This window comes from Halichondria panicea, chromosome 1, assembly GCF_963675165.1.
Source record: "Halichondria panicea chromosome 1, odHalPani1.1, whole genome shotgun sequence".
Taxonomy (NCBI): Eukaryota; Metazoa; Porifera; class Demospongiae; order Suberitida; family Halichondriidae; genus Halichondria; species Halichondria panicea.
In genome coordinates, this window is record NC_087377.1 from 3,875,094 (window position 1) to 3,898,253 (window position 23,160).

At 40.2% G+C, this 23,160-nt stretch overlaps 2 protein-coding genes across 10 annotated transcripts; both read left to right on the forward strand.

Moving 5' to 3' along the window:
- Positions 1-778: 778 nt before the first annotated feature.
- On the forward strand, positions 779-5,523 carry LOC135336254 (tyrosine-protein kinase receptor UFO-like). 8 transcript variants are annotated; one of them, XM_064532059.1, is made up of 12 exons: positions 784-1,464; positions 1,754-1,895; positions 1,945-1,981; positions 2,028-2,062; positions 2,115-2,139; positions 2,269-2,345; positions 2,484-2,701; positions 3,110-3,222; positions 3,340-3,505; positions 3,598-3,740; positions 4,224-4,375; positions 5,088-5,523. In XM_064532059.1, exons 4-12 carry the CDS (start codon positions 2,029-2,031, stop codon positions 5,225-5,227), a joined length of 1,068 nt encoding a protein of 355 aa, XP_064388129.1. In that variant the 5' UTR covers positions 784-1,464; positions 1,754-1,895; positions 1,945-1,981; position 2,028; the 3' UTR covers positions 5,228-5,523. The 8 variants fall into 8 exon arrangements, with proteins under 8 accessions (XP_064388088.1, XP_064388122.1, XP_064388085.1 ...); XM_064532052.1 differs by lacking the exon at positions 1,945-1,981 and having other exon boundaries at positions 783-1,464; XM_064532036.1 differs by having other exon boundaries at positions 2,115-2,345.
- Positions 5,524-6,758: 1,235 nt separating this feature from the next.
- Positions 6,759-22,794, forward strand: LOC135334492 (uncharacterized). 2 transcript variants are annotated; one of them, XM_064529701.1, is made up of 18 exons: positions 6,759-7,470; positions 12,870-14,378; positions 14,429-14,566; positions 14,652-14,867; positions 15,968-16,174; positions 17,789-17,980; positions 18,259-18,456; positions 18,976-19,173; positions 19,441-19,582; positions 19,728-19,762; positions 19,815-19,904; positions 19,972-20,055; positions 20,192-20,409; positions 20,799-20,911; positions 21,046-21,211; positions 21,551-21,693; positions 21,752-21,903; positions 22,318-22,794. In XM_064529701.1, the coding sequence occupies exons 1-18, from the start codon at positions 7,275-7,277 to the stop codon at positions 22,632-22,634; spliced, it is 4,314 nt and encodes a 1,437-aa protein (XP_064385771.1). In that variant the 5' UTR covers positions 6,759-7,274; the 3' UTR covers positions 22,635-22,794. The 2 variants fall into 2 exon arrangements, with proteins under 2 accessions (XP_064385771.1, XP_064385779.1); XM_064529709.1 differs by lacking the exon at positions 15,968-16,174.
- The last annotated feature ends 366 nt before the right edge of the window (positions 22,795-23,160 follow it).

Here is a 23,160-nt window from a genome sequence, read left to right on the forward strand (position 1 = left end):
TGTAATATCCACATTTGCCATGAGAACCTCTCTATAGTATGCAAAACTTAATGTAATGATCTTTACCAAAAATGAACACTGTGTTGCTAAGATGGTTATTCCCAGCATAATTTATCAGGGCTTTTTAGATCCAGTGAATGATTTTGAATTGGAATGGTTGGGGCCACGGCCACCGTTCATTACTCTCATCTTGCAGTGCATGGCCTTGTGGTTTAATCTCCTGTATAGTAGATCTATAGACATTTTAGTGCTCGTTCACTGACTGATACAGCTTAATTAGCCTTACGTCTATTTTGGATATGTCTATACCACACAGAGTGAGTGGGATGATTTTGTGTGTATAATATACTGTATGCTGTGCTGTATTGCATTGTATATCCATTGCTATAGCTTATTCTAGTTCTCATTTGGGATTAGGGTGTTTCTCCCTTATACACTGATGTGATTGTTCTGGGGCGTTACTGTAGTCTACATGCAGTTATTGGCAAGAGCGTGAACAAACAATATAGTTAATTGGCATCAAGATGAGGTGAACTATTGGTAAAAGTTACTCGGCGCATCTCCGACTATCAGATTGTTTGCAGAGTCCGCAGTAGAGCTAGCTTACTCAGTTAGGTGCACTATAATCTAGTTTTAAAGTTGAATAATGCTTGAACTTGCATGTATACCTATAGCTTGTGTACATTGTTCTTATGAATGTCAATAGATACTTGAATTGTGTCACAAGATTTGTATGTCTAGCATGTAGACTCTATATAATGAATTATTATAGCTTCCACAATAATTAAGGGATAGTCATTTGGGGTAAGAAGCCATTAAGATCAAAGAGGTCACTTGAAGTTCCTAGAAATGATGAAGTTCACCAAAACAACATCAGTATTAGGCAAGCTATATAGATTCTATATCATCTGATGTAGTACAAACTTACTATAGGCAGTGAGGAGTTGACAATCTATATTATAGTTATATAGCTGTGATGTACAAGCTTATTGCATGTGTTGTGATTCTGTCTGCACTGTCACAAGAGTCAGTACAAGATGGCAACTGTCCTGACTGTCCTGACTGTCCAGTCTGTGGAGCACCCACTGCTGAGGCTTCAATTACAAGCACCTTTGCCGGCAGCAGTAAAACAGCAACATCCTTGAGCAGCTGTAGCAGTCTACACAGACACACAGACATGCAGACAGACACACAAACACGCTATATACCGACTACCTCATTAGCGATTCCATTGTAAATAACACTGTAATGAAACTGAACATTTTTGTAGCATTTTGCTCTGACCTGCTTGATGACACTATCAATGGTGGTTTGTGGGAGTACAATACGGATCAGTTAAATAATCGCACTCGATCGAATGGAACTGTTGCAAAGTACATTTGTAACGTTGGTTTGAGCCCATTAGGTGGCATTCTGACATGTGACACGGTCAATGGACGGGGTATAATCCAGTGTGCTCAATAAGTAAGTCCTGAGTATGTATACACGAACGGTGACTGTGTAGTCTATTTTAGATGCAGATATTCAACATAATTATTGTCGGGTAGTAGCCTGATCATGATACATGGGGACCGACATGCACTGTATTAAATACCTTCCCTACAAAGGGCAATGTTTTCACGAAGTATAATAACGTAGTACGGGTTTAGGCACTCTTTTAATACAATGTCTCCAAATGATAGGTTTTCAGAAATTCCCACTATAATGTGATGTGCCTTCTCCGTAGTTACGTGAACATTTCTCCCATGTTTAGGCCTGGCATCGACAATCGCCATCTACACTCCGGCTGCTCTTGTTCTATTGATGATAATGGTCAGTCCCTGTATATGTGCTTGTATATGTTATGCAAGGATGAGACGCTACAAAAAAAAGAGGTCAAGAGTATCTACTATTAGGTGAGGCCTATGATGGTTGAGCTGCTAAAATGTTCTAGCGCCTCAACAGTCTCTGCCCCAGTGAGAAATCGCTTCCTACGCCACTGGTATGTGTTGTGTATTTGAGTTAATAAATCTCTCTATCTCTTATAGAATGAGGAAGCTATCTGATTGGAGCAATCTTATGGGTAAGCACTATAATAATTATACCGTGTATACAAATTTCAACACATTCTGCAGATTATCAAATGCGAGAGATTGTGAAGTATGTTCCAGAATCAATGAGGATTCTTCCCAGCTCCAATCTAAAACTGCAAGATGCAGTCGGTCACTTAATAAAGATTACTTCCAAGTCTAGCAGTTTAATCACGTTGGTTTGTTTCCACTATTCCAGGAGCCTTTGGGATCGTGTACAAGGGACTATTAATGGACTGGAACAACATTGCCATGAGGGGTGTGGCTTTGAAGACGGTAATACTTTCATTTATATATACCTTGAAAAGAAATGCCAGAGGTTTTACCTTTGCCTTTGGAATTTCAATAGTTCTCTTTCTCTGAAGGTACACACAAGTAATCAGTTTTCCTTACACCCCTCCCCCCTCCCTCCAGGTCTATTCACTCAGAGTGACATACAGAGCATGGTGAGTGAGATCACTAAGATGCAAGAGTTCCACCACCCTCACGTCATGCCCCTGATTGGGGTGTGCCTCGATGCTGGACCCGGTGTTTCCATAGTGATGCCGTATATGACCAATGGGAGTCTACTAGACTACATGAAGAAAGAGAGGTCTACCCTAGAGTTGGCAGAGGGAGAGGATTCTGAGAAGGTAATTTGATTTCCATGCCAAAAACACAAAAACAAGCCAATAAAAATTAATGTTGCACAGTTCATGTTAATGATTATATAAATTATAGGCCTCAACATTTCCATAATTATTGTAATTATAATTATAGCACGTGTTTAGACCGGCATGTGTTAGCTCGCCACCTCTTTATTACAGCCACTATAGTTGTTGGTTTGCCCAAGCGATACCGCTGTTCACTGTATGTATACTGTTTTGTGTTCCTTCTGAAGGAACTGTATGCATGCATGGATCAATAACTTGAGTTCAAGGGGTTTTCAATTACAAAACTAAACACTGTATTTTAATAGTTATTTGAACGGCCTATCGAAGGGAATTTAGTTAATGTACTGAACAATACAATAGTGCCAAGTTATCTCGTACCATTTGTAGGTGTTAGCTGTGAGGAAGCTGCTGTTGAAGATGTGTCATCAGATTACTCTTGGAATGGCTTATCTTGCTCAGCACAAGTTCATCCATCGAGACCTGGCTGCCAGGAACTGCATGTGAGACACTGAATTAGTTTGTCTGGCCTTACGTGCGTTCACACAGTAATGTGTACATCTCTATTATTATCACTTATTCAAATCACAGCAAATATTCAAGCAATTTAGTTGATACAGGTTGGATTCTAACGGTGACCTCAAAGTTGGTGATTTTGGTCTGGCCGAGGACACGTATGCACAAGGATACTTTAGACAGGGTGAAACTGAGGGAGTCAAACTGCCGTACAAATGGTTAGCAATTGAGAGTCTAAATGATGCTATCTTCTGCGAGAAGACAGACGTGGTATGTTGCTTATCAGTGCTCTGAACAAACTGTCCGGGCCCTCAAACTTTGTTGACATTACTATTACTATAGACATGTTCCCAATAATACAGTGGTCGTATGGTATGACTGTGTTGGAAGTCTTCAGTAGTGGCCGGACCCCCTACCCTGGAGTGGACCCAATGTCCCTAGTGACTCTACTCAGAGAGGGCAAGAGATTGGAACCTCCCCAGAATATTGCCTGCACTACGGAAATGTAATCACGCTTTGATATACCAACAGGAGTACATTAATAAGAGTAGCATCCAACTGTGGCAGTTGTATAGTGTAAACCATGCATGATACAATACTAGTATGTGATATCAATTAAGGCACTCTCAGACCACATTTTAAGTGGATGCGTAGGTGTTGGTTAAAAATAATACCAGCATACAAACTGTGGTTTGTACCTAGCTCCAGCCCACATTCATGGCAAACAGTTACACAACTACGCACAAGTGTTAGTGACGTGTTCAGTCCTAGATGTAGAATGGAATGTGTGATAGAGTTGCATAATCCTCTTAATGCACTCCTGATACTAAAATAATATTTAGGTTGGGTGTATAAAAAGCTAACAGGCGATTCAAAGTTTAGTTTTTAAAAAGTTGTACATGTCCCCATTATTGTTAATTGATACACCCAAGGCTGAGGTTGGTTATAATGTCATGGCAACCCATAATACTAACAAATAAATCTACAGGATCTCGCTGATGACCAGCTGTTGGTACGAGGATTCTGAAGAGAGGCCATCCTTCGATGAGCTAGCAGCGGAGTTGGAGAAAGTTCTGAGCACCATGGTGGGCTACGTGGAACTGAATATGGAGCTAGTCTCCATCACTGAGGACGAACACAGTAAACACAATATAAGTTAGGAGACACTGTATTGAAGTGACGTGTTGTAATTGAATATGATGTTTAGTTAACTTTATAGTTCGGAGAGGTTCTACTATCTTTCAACAGACGTGATGATTAACTTTCTGTGCTTCGTTCAGACCTCTTTCAACTATACCATAAAACATATAACTAGGCAATCAAGTAATATCACTTTTCTTGCACCTTCCTATACCCCAATACATTTCTCGAGATAGGGGGAAGTATTGCCCTACCATTATGAGAAACTATGTTCTATCTGCATACAAAAACAGCATGAAAAAATTCAATGGCTGCCTTATAACGGCAATACTTTAGGATTTATGTGAAAAGGTAGAGGAGACATTAAGTTACTGAAAGAAAACCAAAATCCTAGAATAGCTCTAACTTTGCTTATAGTGTACTGAGTTTTGCTCCATAAGGGTTGTTTTCCTAGGCCCTGTCACAATTACTTAGGTTGAGTGTATACGTAAAAAGCTAACAGCTAATTTCAAAGTTGAGCCACTTTATTGTGAGGGTTGATCAATTCGCAACAAACAATAAAATCGCAAAACCTAACACACGATCCTTGCCAAAACGCAATAGTTAGATCCCAAAGGGTCAATTTTTCTGCTGATTCATTCGAAAAGGTTTTTCATCCGCATAATATTCTATAGTAATACGGTATTCAGATGTTAATTTTGCTTTTTTTCAGAGTATGATCAGGTCCTCTCACTCGTAGAGCAGAAGAAACTTGCCGAGGCCGCTACTGAGGAGGTTGCTATGGAAGAAAATGCTGCATACTGCATGGTTAAGAGCCGAAGAACAAGTAACTACGGAGACCAATCTCGCTGATGGGCTGAAAAGTGATATACAGGAAATTCAAGCCAAACAAGTTACTGGCTCAGCTCACCATTTCAACAGTGACCCTCAACTGCCAGAGCATGACCATGAAGATTACAGTGACTATCAAGACACCACCGGATATGCTCAAGTACTGCACAGACGATCTTCATAGACTATGAAAAACGTCTGTTTAATATAATAATTATAGTGAATTCAATTATTTACTGTAGGATGCTCGCTATTTTATGTACTGTAATGTGACTGTAAGCCTAACTTATTAGCGAAATGTTTGCAGAAGCAGCCGATCCTTTTACATTTTGTAGCTCTTTTATTATCGTAATTATGGCTGTTATATTCTATCTTAAAGTCACGTTGTCAATATAATTCACGTTTCCCAAACGTGCACGCGTCATAATTATGATCGTATGCACGTGAAGGGGACCATGAAAAATAAAATGCTGGGTCAATTGATTCCGTGGGCATGATTGTATGTATTTTGTCAAGCTTTTCCCTTCCCTGGTACTGTACCATGCACGTACCCTAATCATGAAAATTATTATTAGCTTTACAGTGAGTAAAGTGTAAAAAATTCAGGGAGGGCGGCGACGCCCGTCTAGCCAAAACCTGACCAGCCTGACCACTTGCTACGGCCTTGTTCTTTGCATGTCCATGCACTACTATCTATGATTATGTATAGTGTAGATAAGGTGCTTGTATTGGATTGCTGGTAAATTTGGTGGTTTTCCCCTGGACATGCACATGTGATTGTGCTGGAGCTCGTTAACTTACTGTACATGTGCTAGCTCATCTGCAGCCATTATTTTGGCAAGAATATAGTTAATTATATGAAGAAAGTTAATGAACCTTGAAACAAGTATTTAAACTTCTATGGTGCACGTTGTACTTTTTTGTGCATGCATGAGTTATAACGAGGTGTATAAAAGCGATTACGTTGAATAATGTTTGTACTTGTGAACATTAATTTAAATTTTGATTGCCTGTCAGTGGAAGTCACAAGACTGTGACATGAATAATTGTGCAATCATGTGGAAGCAGAGGAGGTCTGACATGCGTGCACGAATCACTACAAGTTCAGTGCATTGATGTCAACGTATAGGAAATGTGCACTAGCACTTGTAGTGATTCGTACATGCATGTCGGACCTCCTCCGGTGGAAGTCACAAGACATGAATAATCAGAATTGTGATTGCCTGCATGTCAGTGGAAGTCACAAGATATGCACGCCCTATATGTTTGTATTGTAACTAGCTTCCACATTAATTAAGGGTATTTATGACAAGGATATGGTGGAAGCAAAGCCCACTAGTTCAACAATGAATCAGCTAATGTACTTTACCTCATTCCTGGAAATTGCGTTCAGCAAAAATAAGGAAACGGAAAACGGAAACGGAAAACGGAACGGACGGCGGAAACGGAAAACGCGGAAACGTTTCCTTTTTCCGTTTCCTTCTTTTCCATGCACCCACTTAGACGGCGGGCCACGCCCATCTATCACCCACTCTGGAGTCTGGACCCTATATGTGACAGGCTCTGGGAAAACCAGACTATTGGAGCAGAATTTAGTATTGAGCTACAGCTAAATTTATGCCTACAGTATAAAATCTCAAATAAAATGTTATTGATGTATAAGTATCTACAGTCCTTCTACTACCTCTCTGTAAAATCTGATGCTCTAAATCCAACTCTTTCCATCGAAACGCTTCGTCCAAAGTTTCGCTATTACCTTATTTTTCCTAATTAAGCAATCTTTGAGAGTCGTTTTTCTCGATACTACATTTTACGGCTTCGAGTTTCCAACGTGCATGACTCGGGTATGAAACTAGGTATGTGAACACTAAGCATATCATTGTGTAGGCAATGCTCTGCTCTATTATTTGGTACATTAATCACACATATTTTAGTCTGCTCCAATAGTCTGGTTTTCCCAGAGCCTGTCACATATATAGATTTAGCTATAGGCATAAAACAGTTATCCTATACAAAGTTCAACAATTATAATCTAGGCTGAGGAGTTGAAAATCTATATATAGCTGTGATGTACAAGCTTATTGCATGTATTGTGATTCTGTCTGCACTGTCACAAGAGTCAGTACAAGATGGCAACTGTCCTGACTGTCCTGACTGTCCAGTCTGTAGAGCACCCACTGCTGAGGCTTCAATTACAAGCACCTTTGCTGGCAGCTTCAGTAAAACCAGACGGAGAAGACAAGCCGCTACATATTCAGAGCCTGGTATGTGTATAAGATCTATTTCACTACATGCACATGTTTTCGGTGTCAGAGAATTGTGCTTGTGATAGTTCGCATGCATCATGGGTTTATGTTAATTATATAGCTAGTGTCATATTTGTATGCATGTGAGGTACATTGATAATTATAGTGCTATATAGATCTAGTGAAACAATGGAGTCTTTAGTCTACATTGTTAACGTTGCTCCTATAAAATAAAGCATTGCGAGTTTGTGCTTTGTAGAGGTTAACTGTCACACGGTGTTATTTCAAGGGTTTGATGTGATAAAAATTATGCTGACGTTTCTCACGTATATACAGTCACATTATAATTATAGCAGTGGCGTAGGAAGGGGGGCACCAAATCAAGGTTATCACAACAACTCTTGGTACAGAGTTCATGCCTTGCTCCTCCTGTTAGAGGCTGTGCAGTTCTTTTGGCATAATGAGTTGGCTAGCATTGAAATCATAGATTTATAACCCGATACACAATTTGCGCACGCTCGCAGTACATGTAAGCTGAAAGTTAAACGTTATAACGCGTTGCGTTAGCGTGTGCACGCGTTAACTTCTCGTTATTCACGCATTACGTGCATTACGTATTGTTAGGGCTTCGTTTGCAGACTGTGCATACCTGGAAATTAACGTTCTTATCAGTAAGATTTCCTGGTACTGCAAACCTAATTTATAGGTGTTAATTAAATAAACAGAACCCATAATGTTAAGGAAACTACAGGAGCTTTGTGCACATGTCATAATACAGCACACTACTAAACTAGTTCTCGTTTTCTTTGCCACTGGAGGAGTCTTTCCTTTGAAGGTAATTCAAAAGCCTTCCTCCCTCGTCGATTGCTCTAATACAATTTTTCTAGGCCATCTCTCTCTGCTCACTCCCCTCTAGAGGCCAATAGGTGAAGGCATTGGCCTTGATTAAAAGGAGCACTTCGGCATCAAGGGCCTTTTTCCCTCTCGTGCCACTGCAGTTACACTCCTTTCTCTGTTGAAGAGTGAAAAGCAACTCCGCCTGCTTCAAAGCGAAGTTTCGACGTGAGGGACAACGGATCTTCAGCGATAACAGCCTATCAGCTGAGAGAGGGCTCTGTTATAATGTGTTGTCTTCCGATCTCGGAATATCCTCTATATCAGATGGAACCAGAAATCTGTTGTGGTGGAGGTGATCCCACATTTATTGTAAAGTCGTCTCTCAACCGTAATCCAGTTGAATCGAGCACTCGTCAGTGAATAGCACATCCTTAAACTCCAGATCTTCGTCTTCAACTTGCCTCGCCTCCTGATTTTTGTCTGAAATCAATGCACAATATCGGGTTTTTTTGCAGACCCAGCCCAGCTCCCTCCTGGGTCTCTTGACAGTGCTGTGGCTAACTTTAACGGCCGGAAATCGATCTTGAAATAGAACGTATACTGTTTAGTTATACTCAGCTCATTGTTAACAGTCATACAGTCATCCAGAAACTTATAGTGTATGGGGGTGAGCTTCCTGAGCGGTCGAACAGTTCTGTTGTCAGCGACAGATCCCGTTCGTTTGTATTTTTTTATTAACAGACACAAAGACGTGCAGCTAACCGAAAACCCTTCGATAAACATAATTTCTTCTTCATTGTCTTTAAACCGTATACATGCAGCTTTCCACATAGCAATTATTATCCGTGATCGTGTGCTTATAGACATTCTCCCCATTATTAATGCTTATTAGAGAAAGGTAGGTGTACCTCAGTGAGTGGCATATAAGTTTTTACACACAGATTTTTTTTATTGTAACGCGGTAAGGTATGTTGTACATTCTCCTAGTATAATTATAAGCTATAGGTCAAAAAAGTACAACACTTGAGAAAGGGCAAATTTAGACTAGCCTCGAGACTAGCCGTTCGTTATCTGAAGGAACGCCTGGCAATGTAGAACTCGTTTAGCTGAGTCAGCGAGTGGTTAGGCTTGAGTAGCTGTGAACGTGATTGCGGTAACCGCAAACACAACAATACTATAGCTATAGCTGCACGTTACTGTAAGCATCATAACGTATTCACGGGCAAGTATACAGTTGTTGCCGGGTAATTACCGGTCCAAGAAATCGACCAATTATATAGACAAGTTGTACATCGGAACTTGACCAGGCGTTCTTTCAGATAACGAACGGCTGGTCTTGAGGCTAAATTTAGACAATGTTCATGGACTTTAATTAGGTAATTGCCCTCAGGTATATATGTATACTATAATAGCACATGTTCCCACTACATGTATGTAAACTCTTTAGTGGTGTCTAATTACTATGGAGGTGAAACACTTTCCAAGAAATGAGTACATGTACAATGAACCTATAATAGGTTCTGAGAAACGGTGGTATTCGTGAGTAAAAATTTCGTTTAGTCTCGTGGCTGCACGGCATTCCTACATTCCGATAAGCCACGCCTAAGTTAAAATTTCGTGGAAGTCAGCCTGCCCACGAAAATAACGAATTTTTTACCCCACGAAACTTACCCGCTATACGGTATATAGTACATGCATAGACCTTACAAAATACTAATTCATTCACTGCTTACACCATACAATGTTGCTATGCAAACAAATAGTACATTCACATTCACATGACTAAATAAAAAGTGAGCAATGGTGCATAACTTCTAGTATGGAGACTCATAGAACCGGGAGTAGAGAATGGTCTACCAACGCCTTATGCTGAGACTTGTGCTGTACGAAAAATTGTTACGCTAAAGAACTTACTAAAGCTCACTGCAGTATACCGGTTTTGACCATCAAGTGTCCGAACATATTTCTCTACTAGATAAGCACCAAACAATATTTTGTGATCTGTTACATGTAGTGTGGTACTTCGTACTGACAGTTTCTTCAGCCTGAAACTTCTTCAAACCTCACCATAATTACGTGAGTTCCATACCACCAAGGGCGTATACAGAGAAGAGGGCATGCAACTCACCCTATTCTCAGAATTATCCGACTTCATATTGAGCTATTTTTAGAACTGCCCACAAAAACTCCCACGCGTAACCTTTGACTGCACAAGGTAAATCAAAGTCTTTTTTTTATATACAGCGGTTTTCAGAGTTCTTGCATCTCCAATGTCTAGAGGGGAAGTCACTGGTCACGTGATATTCCCAAACATTTAAGGTTGGACAACATCACAGGAGCACAAAATTAATAATTATTGCTGAGTCAGGCAAGTTTTTTTACATGAGTTTTCAATATAAATTTTACAGACAAAGTTATTCGTTACTAGTTATTCAGAGAACTCTAAAATAAGCGTGTAGCTTCTCAGTATTATATAAGGAACTGGTTGAAGTGACTGCCCCGGCCTGCCTACTCATTTTGTGTTGCTGCAAGCTGATGAGTCATATAGTCTAGACAGTAGAATCTCTCTTAGCTCGAGACATCCAGTCCTGTGTTACTAATAGTAGCTCACAAAACTATTGGAAGTGCTTTCAATCTCAAGGATAGCTTCAGCGGTGATGCCAAAGGCTATTTCCAAGGTTGATTTTCTCCCAAATCATGTATTGGAAAAAAATCGGTTTAGAATGAGGCTAGAACTTCAATCTTGTTACGTAACGGTTCATGTGACAGGTACTTCCGCTCTAGGTACAGCGGTTTTCAGAGTTCTTGCATTTGCAATGTCTAGAGCGGAAGTACCTGTCACATGAACCGTTACGTAACAAGATTGAAGTTCTAGCCTCATTCTAAACCGATTTTTTTCCAATACATGATTTAGGAGAAAATCAACCTTTTGGAAATAGCCTTTGCAAGCCTTTTGCATCACCGCTGAAGCTATCTTTGAGATTGTAAGCAGTTCAAATAGTTTTGTGAGCTACTATTAGTAACACAAGACTGGATGTCTGGAGCTAAGAGAGATTCTACTGTCTGTATGACTCATCAGCTTGCAGCAACACAAAATGAGTAGTCAGGCCGGGGCAAGCCACTTCAACCAGTTCCTTATAATAGTTCCTTATAATACTGGAAAGCTACACTCCTATTTCAGACTTCTCTGAATAACTAGTAACGAGTAATTTTGTCTATAAAATTTATACTGAAAATTCAATGTAAAAAAATTGCCTGACTCAGCAATATTTGTGCTCCCCCGTGATGTTGTCCAACCGTAAATGTTTGGGAATATCACGTGACAAGTGACTTCCGCTCTAGACATTGGAGATGCAAGAACTCTGAAAACCGCTGTATATATCCTGTATCTGCATGTACTGGTAGCTCGCTAGCTCAATTGCAGCATAGTAAAACTAGTTCTCAGCAGCAGTATGGCTCGTACTAGCAGTGTCAAAGGCAAAGGCAAACCATTCAACAGTTGCAACTCCAAGAAGATAAAACCTAGGTACAATAAACCTGTCTTCCTGAGTCTCTGGTACTTCTTAACAATGCGCCTAGCACTTAATTTCCCGCTCGAAGGGGTTGTCTTGGACCTGGCTGGACTAGGACTGGTCATGACACTTCTCTAATTTAAAATAATACTTCACTAGATCTAGCTCCGAGGGGTCCGACACTCCGTGAAATCTTGTACACCTACTTTTGAAATCTTTTGAAATCTCATGAAATCCCGAAATCTTGAAATCTCTGAAATCTCTGAAATCCCACCTTTGACCTTATTTTCCGTAATCTTATTGTAATCTCAGTGTCATGTCTTGACTAGATGGGCGTGGCCTGCCTACAAAAAGGGGACGGGCACGCCCATCTATGCCTTGATTGCATCTGCTCACAGTGCAAGTGCTAGTGCAAGTGCTAGTGCATCCATGACCAAGGTGCATGACTAGTGCAAGTGTTGAATGACGGTAGAACTTTCAATCTTCAACCCCAGTGATGCTCTGTGAAATCTCTGAAATCTTTGAAATCTCTGAAATCTTTGTGAAATCTCTGAAATCTTTGTGAAATCTTGTACGCTAAAAATTACAGTGTCGGACCCCTCGGATCTAGCTCAGCTAGCTAGCAAAGGCAGCTCTGATGTACACGCCCATATATAATTATAACTCCGTAAATAACACCGCCCACTTGTTCACGTCCGTATACTGGATTCTATTTTTAGCATATCCGGTCTCTGATACGAAGTCAGATGAGTACATAGGGTACATAGTGAGTTGCATGCCCTCTTCTCTGTATACGCCCTTGATACCACCAAGAGTAGATAAAAGAATCTACTCTTGATACCACCTTATAGCAGGTACTTTTCGAGGATCTACTCAAAAAGTACCCGTTATACAATTTCTAGAAGCCATCATTGCTCAGGACTGCATGTTGTTTGCATAGCAACACTGTATGGTGATTTTGTGGTTTTGTGGTAATGCGGTGAGCTGATTTAGTATTATTTTTGCAATGTCTATGCCAACAGCTGTATGTACATGTCATGTGATGATTGATATCTCTATTTTCTACAGATTCCAATGCTCCTACAACACGAGGCAATGAATTTGCCCTTGCATTTATGAAAAATACTGTTGAAAGAGCTGAAATAACACTTTATATTACGACTGAACAAAATGTGTCTAATTTCACTATTGAAACAAAGTTTTCAGGCCTAATAGGATTCAACGAGACATCACCTGACAGTGGATTGTACTGTCGTACTGGCACAGCTCGGAGGGGGGAATACACTATCATTCAATTGCAAGCTGGTGGAGACTCTAATGGACTACTGCCAGATTTATCAGTACGGAGTGATGGTGATAGTGATACAAGTGATAGACAAAAGGGACTGAACTTAACTGCAGATAATCAGAACGATGAGCTCACAATATATGCTCTTAGCAGTGATGATAATATGACCTCCGCTGATGCTTTCATGGCTATTAACTGTGTCGCATTATTTCCAACAGCGACTAATTATCAGTATTTCGTATTCTCTTCGTATACATCTTTAAACAATGCTATTGGTACAAGCCAGTTTCTCGTAACACCTTGTCAGAATAACACAACTATTCATGTTAGACCATCACAACAGCACACTCATCCTTCCTGGGTGAATTCAACTGAAGAATTTACATTTACTGGTACAGAAACATCCTATCAGCGACCTTTCAATCGCTTTGACACTTTGATGCTTAGTAATCCGAATGATTTGACGGGAACTATCATTACATCCAACAAGCCATTGTCGGTTTTCAGTGGCACCTGTGGTACTAGTAATACTATGATTTATCTTGTGGAACAAGTTCCACCTCACCCAACGTACGGTGATCGTTTCCTTCTTGCCCCATTTGATTTGCAACCTAGAGTGTTGCCAAATTACTTGCCGATGAATATTGATATTTATCGAATAGGCTCTGTCAGTGATGAAGTATCTATACAAGTCAACTGCCCATGTGAGCCGATCCCTTTGTTCAGTAATAGAGTGCCCCTCTCAGGTTCTGGTAGCTCTTTTACTGCTATTATAAATCGAGGCCAATTCGTTGAATGTGCAGCACCAGTAAACAATCGTACGTTTTGCAGCATTGAGTCGACACGTCCAGTTACAGTTATGAGTTATCACTTTGGCTTATTTCAAAATCGTCAGAATCTGCAAGATACCTTGCTATCCTCTTGGTTGATGGTGTATACGCCACCTACTGAGTCCTATCTGACTCGGTACAGTCTTCCAAGTCTGCCAAATGATTTGTCCTTAAGCTATTTCCAGGAAAGTGAGCATGTGCTGATCACTCCGGGATTACTTGTCAACGGAAATGCATCGATAGTATCTGATTTGTATACTCCTATCAATTGCAGTGAATTATGTTCCGGACCATTCCTATGCGGACGAGGAGCTACTAGACTTATAGGCCTAAATGAAACAAATTCTGTTAAATCTTTACAATTTTCTGGTAACACACCATTCTGGGGATATGCATACGGTTTTTCTCCGGAACTTTCAATTGCTTACTCTCTACCGTTTGGGATGAGACCAATAGGATGTAAGTTCTATACCCAATAAATGTTAATTTACTTCACTTCTTTCCTACAGTGGCCTGGATTGAAGCTCAAAACATTACTGTTCTAGAAAATGTGGATCTTGCGGGAATGGAGTTCATGATAACGAGAGGAGACCGTTCGGTAATGACAAGAGCTTTTGCTGTCACTAGAAATTTAACTGCAACAGAAGGTAAGAACAGATGAGTATTTACGAACATGTTGTGTTAGGGAAATCACAGCTTTTATATTTCAAATGCATGTTAACTTACCTGCAGGAAATGACTTCAATTCAACTCAAGGCACTACTGACAGTAGTAACTTGGTATGGAGAGCTGGTAATTCAGCTCCCAATGTTCGATTCACCGTGCCCATAATTAATGATGACATTCCGGAACCAAATGAAGTATTAGAGATTGAAATTCGATGTGAAGATAATGGAAACTGCTATATACCACAACAAATTTACACCATCACCATTATAGACGATCAAGGTACGTACAATAGCCGTCATAGTTGTTTGGTTCTGTGTGCTTAAAATCATCATGCAGCTTGTTGACTTAAGTGTGTGATTGAAGCCAGTAATTGCATGGCTCAATAATGCCGATGAATAGATGTTCAGCAATCACTTTTTATTGAGGCCAGGCATGATTACAACCCAGATTTAAACACTACGCCCTCGGCATTGGTTGTTTATAAGCCATAATTATACTTCGGTGCACATGAGCAACTGAGGTATACGGTATAGTGTGCTTGTGTGCTTGTGTGTGTGTGCATGTGTGTGCATGTAGACTGCTACAGCTGCTCAAGGATGAATCAAGTGCAAGTAAGAGGCTTCTAGTCATGTTTTCTTGGATTTTAATTCGTGGATGTGCATCGACTTATGCCTAGTTTTGCTTACTTGGAATGCCATTGCAGCCTATTCAGAGGAGCACGTAGCCAAACTTGTTTAATGAGTGTTGCTACTCTACTTAGTAGTTAGCTCTGCACTAGAACGCTAGCTATTGGTAGTTGCAAGAGTGATAAGAGAGCTAGTCTCGCGGACCCAAACCCTGAATAAGGGTCTGGCCAATTTCACCGTACAGAGTTGTGTTGACCGCGCCACAAATATCGTGGCGCTCTAAGTGGCTGATAAGTGTTTGTAGTACGTTGTGAAACTGCACAGCTGCACTGCTAGCTAAAATAGATTTGATTATGTGGTTTCACACATGCGTCCTCCAACCACTAACCACTTATCAATGCAAACAGCCACTTAGACCGCTGCACAAGTTAAAGTCTGTAGCTCATGTGTAATTTGCCAGACGATAATAATTATATCGGCTGGTCCACGAGACTACTATAAGAGAGCTGCAAGGCTCTGCTGATGGCAGCCATTAATTTTAGACTTGAACTTTTGGCATCGATCGTTTTTAACAACAATCATGGTCAATCATTACCCAGCAAATTAATTAATGCGATGTTCATCATGACTGTGTATAAAAGCTATTAGTAGCTTTAGCTTTGGCATCTCCACCGAGGCATCAGCACCCTCGGTGCTTTCATTACGAACATGTACTACCTTATTTTGACAAATGAAACTTGATCATCATTTTAGCCGTTTGTCGTGACTTGCGTCAAATTGAAATTGAGAACGGTGATTCGAATTATAGCATGGAGGGACGGATTTTTGGTAGCTTTAGATATAGACCGAATGGAACTGTTGCAATGTACACTTGTAACGATGGATTCAAGCTGGATGGAAATGTCAATAGGACATGTGACACTGGAAATTGGACGGGCACGGTACCTGTGTGCGTAGAAGGTATATATATAAGGACTGAGTATTATGCATGCATGATACTTTATATCCCGTTGCTACGTTGTTGCCAAGTGCAATATAAAGCATATTGCACTGCTGAAAGTCATATTGCACTGACCGCAAAGTCATATTGCACTGACCGCAAAACGCCCCTCTGGCAATTAGACAGACAATTAAATTAAAATTAAATTAATATGCATGAGAAATAACAAGTATCAAAGTATGTCCAGCCATGCAGGAATGAATGTTCAGCACTGCTGGAGTTTCTTCTTGCAACCATGCAGGTTTTAAAATTGTCCAAGATTCATTTTGTGGAAGATTCTGTGTTCCTAGATCGACCTAGTCCTCGACATCGTGATGCATGTCAATTCTGCTTCACCGTAGCACTAGAAGTGGCTCTTTTTGCTGGGGGCATGAGCTGTTTTGCAGCAGTGTAGAAGCGAGCTTTCTTGGCTTGGTTATGAGCGTAGACCAGCAGCTAATACCATGTATTCACTGAGTAGTGGGGTGGGGCTGTTTCTTTGCAGCAGTAAGTGGGGCGGCGCTGTTTTGCAGCACCAGAAGTGGGGTGGGGCTGTTTTGCAGATTTCAGTTGAAACTCCAACAATTTTGTGTCAAGCCATTTGTCGGTCATGCCAATCTTATACGCTGCAGATACTGGCGTCTAGAAGAGAGAAGAGATGGAGCTGTGTCTAGAGTTGTCTCTGTCTTTTTTTGTGCTGTTTATATTGTGTTACTAGGACAGTGTTATGTTGCTATGCCCTCGGGATATAAACTAGTTATAACACGTGAACTCGGGCTGCATGGCATATATTGCACTCAGCCCTCGGGGCTGGCGCCCTCGTGCTTCAGTGCAATATGTGATGCAATTTGAGAAAACAGACCACTTGGCTTGGTCTAAAAAAGTTGAGATCTCTATGCATACTGATAGAGCAGAGAAATGCCTACACAATGCTATGCTTAGTCTGTACATACCTCATTCTATGACTAAGTTATAATCGTTTGAAGTTGGTTGCTATGAAATTGCATTATTGAAAAAACGCCATTCAAAGATGCCCTACTCCATTAGTAAGCCTATGTTTTGCGTTTTTTGACGAAGCACTGAGGTGAAAATAATTGGATTTAGAGCACCAGACTTCACATAGAGATAGTAGAAAGGCTATAGATACTTGTAAGCTTATAAAACTAAATTCATCACTTTGCACTAAAGGTCACAAATTTGCCTCTAGCTCAAATTGAAAATCTAAGCGAAGTGGTCTGTTTTCTCAGATTGCATCACATATATTCCATACATCCCTTGTGCCCGTGTTATAACTATAACATAATTATTATGTGCAGTCAGTAAAAATTGTGTACTCAGTAAAAATACTTGCGAGCATAAATTGAAGGATTTTGGGGTTTGCTCTGAGAGCATTATCCATGCGATTAGCATTCCTCTATATTGACAGTATCAGAAACTGAAATGTTTTTGAAAGTAAGCGCTGAGTATGCATAATTATGTGTGTGTAGTAGTAAAATAAATGCAGCATAAATTGAAGGATTTGACTAATTTTGCTCCGAGAAGATACTTATTATGTATGCAATTAACATTCCGAAATATTGTTTATTTTTTGCTAGCCCTTTGCCCTACCCTGTCTCAAATTGACAACGGTACTTTGATATTCAATTCGGATTCCCCGGATGGCTCTAGAACGAATGGAACTGTTGCACTTTACTCTTGTAGCGATGGGTTCATGCTGGATGGATTGGACAATAGGACATGTTTCAATGGAGTTTGGAACGGCGAGGAGGACCCTATGTGCATAGCAAGTAAGCCATGGGTACATGTATATATGGTACTGCATGTGTAGTCCATGCATGCATTGTAGCAGATGTAAACATTATCGGGCACATGTAGTAGCAGTACGTAGCCTTAACCTACATGACTCAAAATGACTATTAATTAGACTGTATTCATTATCTCTCTACAAAAGACAGTGTTTTCATAATTATAGAGTATATATATATAGTGCTGTCAAGTTGTGGGTATACAATATCTAGTTTCTATAATTATACATTATAATGACATGAAATTGTTTATTTTGTAGTCTTTTGCTCTAACTTGTCTCAATTTGACAACGGTACTTTGATACGGTACGATATGGAGCTGTTGAATGGCACTAGACCAAATGGAACTGTTGCAAGGTACACTTGCATGGATATGGATAGATTCATGCTGGTTGGAGATGCCAATAGGACATGTGACACTGGAAATTGGACAGGCACGGCACCTGTGTGCATAAAAAGTAAGTTGATGTAGTCCAGTAGAATATCAGATGGCAACATTATCAGGTATAGTACTGATTCAAACTGACTGTGGACACTGGGCACCCTTGAGACAGTGCAGCTTGGCCAGAATAGCGAGGTGGCCGCATTTCAAAAATAGCCGCGGCTAAAAATGACCCTACCTCGACTAATTTTGCGATTATGCCTCGAGAAAAATGAATCATTATGCTCTCTATTTAAATTTAATCCATTTTTATCTGCCAAACCATACCCAAAACGTCATATCTGGCAGTAATAAACGTACTATAGGGATAGTTTTGCTCTAAACTAGCAATCCGTGCCAAACTAAATGGCCTTTATATCGAGTACTCTAGAGACTGGAATAGCGAGATTCTACTGTATTGGAGCACTAAACTTAGTATCTTGCAAAAGACAGTGTTTTTATAAAATATTACTTCAGGTTTTCGGCATTCTCTCACTACAAAATTAACGAATATTAGCGATTTCAATGTGAATTATAAAAACTTTTATTTTTGTAGCATTTTGCCCTGACGACTTGCCTGAAGACATTGACAATGGTGCTTTGCAGGGGTACGAACCGGGTCCTTTAAATGGCACTAGACTGAATGGAACTGTTGCAACGTACACTTGTAACTTTGGATATAGCCTGTTAGGAGATGTCACTAGGACATGTGACACTGGAAATTGGACGAGCAATGCACCATTGTGCACACTAAGTAAGTCGAGTATGTGCACACATACATGGAATCATGCAGATGTTTAACATTGTCGGCTAGTAGTCTGGTCAACATACAATATGGAAACTGTATTAACTCTACAAAGAATAATGCTTTCACAGCTAGAGTATTATAATGCAGGTTTTGATCACTATTTCTTGAATGTTTTCAAATGGTTTGTTTTTCAGACGTTCCCACTATAATGTGTATATTTTCTCATTGTTGACATTCGTAGTTACCTGCATGATCATTTCCTCCCATGTTTAGGCTTGGGTTCGATAATTGCGATCTACAGTGTGAGTGTTCTTACTTGTCTGGTGATAAGTTGCAGTCCCTGTATATGTGTTTGTGTATGTTACGCAAGGTTAAGACGCTACAAAAAAAAGAGGCCGAGAGTGTCTACTATAAGGTGAGGACTTTATGATGGTTGAGCTGCTAGTGCCTCAACAGTCTCTGCAGTACGTATTTGAAGATGCTGTAGATATAATTATCGTATGTGTTAATTGTATAATTATTGTACGTGTTGAGTTGATAAATCTCTCTCTCTCTTATAGAATACGGAAGCTATCTGATCGGAGCAATCTTATGGGTAAGCACTATAATAATTATACCGTGCATACAAATTTCAACACATTTTGCAGATTATCAAATGCGAGAGATTGTAAAGTATGTTCCAGAATCAATGAGAATTCCCAGCTCCAATCTCAAACTGCACGATGCAGTCGGTCAAGGTGACTTAATAAATTACTTCCAAGTATATAGCAGTTTAATTACGTTGGTTTGTTCCAACTATTCCAGGAGCCTTTGGGATTGTGTACAAAGGACTACTAATGGACTGGAACAATGTTTCTATTAGGGGTGTGGCTTTGAAGACACTGAAAGGTAACACTTTCATTACCAAAAAGAAATATTATACCTTTGGAATTCCATTAGTTCTATCTCGGTTAATTCCTTATTGGGTGAATGAGGTACACACAAGTTGTCAGTTTTCCTATAGTGATTATACCTTTCTCTCCAGGTCTGTTCACTCTGAGTGACGTACAGAGCATGGTGAGTGAGATCACTAAGATGCAAGAGTTCCACCACCCTCACGTTATGTCCCTGATTGGGGTGTGTCTCGACGCTGGACCCGGTGTTTCCATGGTGATGCCGTATATGACCAATGGGAGTCTACTAGACTACTTGAAGAAAGAGAGGTCAACCCTAGAGTTGGCCAAGGGAGAGGATTCTGAAAAGGCAATCAATTTGATTTCCATGCCAAAAACAAAATTCAGGCCAATGAAGTGTTGCACATGCATGCAGTTGAAACCTGTTTATAATCATTGTTATATAATACAGCCATGTTAATAACTTATAGGCCCCAATAATTATAGCATGTGTTTGGACCTGCATGTGTTAACTTTCCACCTCTTTATTACAGCCACTATATAGCTGTTGGTCTGCCCAAGAGATACCGCTATTCTCTGTATATAATTATACTGTTTTGTGTTTCGCTATTTCGGTATAGCTGCATGCATGCATGGATCGATAACTTGAGTTTACAACTGTAGTTCTTTGAACGGCCTATCGAATGGAATTTACAATACAATAGTGCCAAGTTATCTCGTATACCTTTGTATACATAGGTGTTAGCTGCGAGGAAGCTGTTGTTGAAGATGTGTCATCAGATAGCTCTTGGAATGGTATATCTTGCTCAACACAAGTTCATCCATCGAGACCTGGCTGCCAGGAACTGCATGTAAGCCAGTAAATTGGTTTGTCTGGTCTTACGTGCTGAATGCGTGCATTCAGCAAATGTTCATTGCTCATACATTCTCGTACGTAGGTAAATTAATGACTTGCTCTTACTGGTGTTAATCATAACGTATGTAGGTTGGACTCTAACGGTGACCTCAAAGTTGGTGATTTTGGTCTGGCCGAGGATACGTATGCGCAAGGATACTTTAGACAGAATGAAGCTGAGGGAGTCAAACTGCCGTACAAATGGATGGCAATGGAGAGTCTAAATGATGCTATCTTCTGCGAGAAGACAGACGTGGTATGTTGCTATTAGTACATTGCTCTGAACAGGTAACATTTTGTTGCTCTATAGATTTCAGTTTGTGCTCTTGAATTGAATCGATATTACGACTGGTGACATACTGTTTTGCGGGTATTAATTTCGGCTAATACTTTCTAATGAGAGTAAAATCACACTCGCAGATAATTGAAAAATGCAATGAATCTTTAAAACCACTTGCAAGTAATTATAAACGCTATGCATTTCGCAACTTGAGCAGAATTTGGAAAAGATATTGTGCTTTCAAAGTGTTATAAATTTTGTTTGACATTACGACTATAATTATAAGCCTTGTCCATTATCTTACCAATAATGCAGTGGTCATATGGTGTGACTGTGTGGGAGGTCTTCAGTAGTGGCCGGACCCCCTACCCTGGAGTGGACCCAATGTCCCTAGTGGCTCTACTCAGAGAGGGCAAGAGATTGGAACCTCCCCAGAATATTGCCTGCTCCACAGAGATGTAAACACATGCACATTAAACGGCAAACTCATTTATTATACACTTACAAAAACTACAGTGTCTCGCTGATGACCAGATGTTGGTACGAAGATTATGAGGAGAGGCCATGCTTCGATGAGCTAGCAGCCGAGTTAGAGAAAGTTCTGAGCACCATGGTGGGCTACGTGGAACTGAACATGGAGCTAGTCGCCATCACTGAGGATGAACACAGTAAGCAACAAGATGCTCATAGAGCATTCACCCCGTGCAGGGGCGGATCCAGGTATCTTGATAGGGTGGAGCTAAGAAGTCACCAAAATATTTACTAAAAAAAAGCCGCCTTAACTATTCTGCAGCAAATCACAATGTTTTTCCTCATTAATAATAATTGTTCATGCTCAGTAATAAACTGGGTGTGGCCATGATAATGTAACCGTAGCTACGTGCTATCCAGTGCGTTAATACTAGCTATACTCTAATAGTTCTATAGGAAACATCGTATTGAATGCACTTCTGCATCGTTGTGTTTTATAGACACTTCAAGCAGATACTGTTTTCAATTTGTCTTAGAGTCAGCTCCTGATTGTTTGTGTTAATGAGCGTATTATGTTTTATGTAATGATCTCTTATTTTGTTTCTCTGCAGAATATGATCACGTCCTCTCGCCCGAAGAACAGAGGAAAATTGCAGAGACCGCTACTGAAGAAGTTGTCATAGAAAAAAATGCTGCGTACGGGTTAAGATCTGAAGACCAGTTACAAGCTAGACAATTAACCATGGAGACCAAGCTTGCGTACGAGCTAAGAAGGGAAAGCGAACTACCGAAAAATCCCGCTGAACAAGTTACTGAATCAGATGACTATTTCAACAGTGACCCACACTCTCCACTGCTAGAGCCCGTCGACACCACAGGATATGCTAGCGTACCGCACAGACGATCGTCATCTTCATCATTCAGTTAGCTAGGGTTTTATTTTATAAGCAAACTTCCTAAGCTTACCCTGTCAACTTTATAGTCTATAGTTGGTCCTATAGATTTACTCATTGCAGTGTGCTGAGTGTGCTAAGTGTAAAATTGTATAATTCTCCCTCAAATTAATTTTTGTAAGTGTTTTATTGCCACTGATTTATTTCCAGCCCCACCCCTCTTTTTGCACGCATGCGCGTTGGCTTACACACGTGGTTGTTATAATTCTACAATGTAAGAGGAGACTGGAGAGGCTAATTTTAGTCATCAATGTCGGTTATGGCGACTGCTGGCGAAGACAGAAACAGTGCCAGTGTATGGAACGCTGTTTGCGACAAAATTCAGACAGAATTAATTGGCGTGTGCATCCAAAATAAAATCGATTTTTGAAGATCGATTTCTAATAATCGATTTTTGGCAGTTGATATTCGATTTACACGTGAACGATCTTTGACAAATTCGATTATTGATATATCTGCTAATGGACTTTGATAAACGAAATTCGATTTTTGCTAATCGAT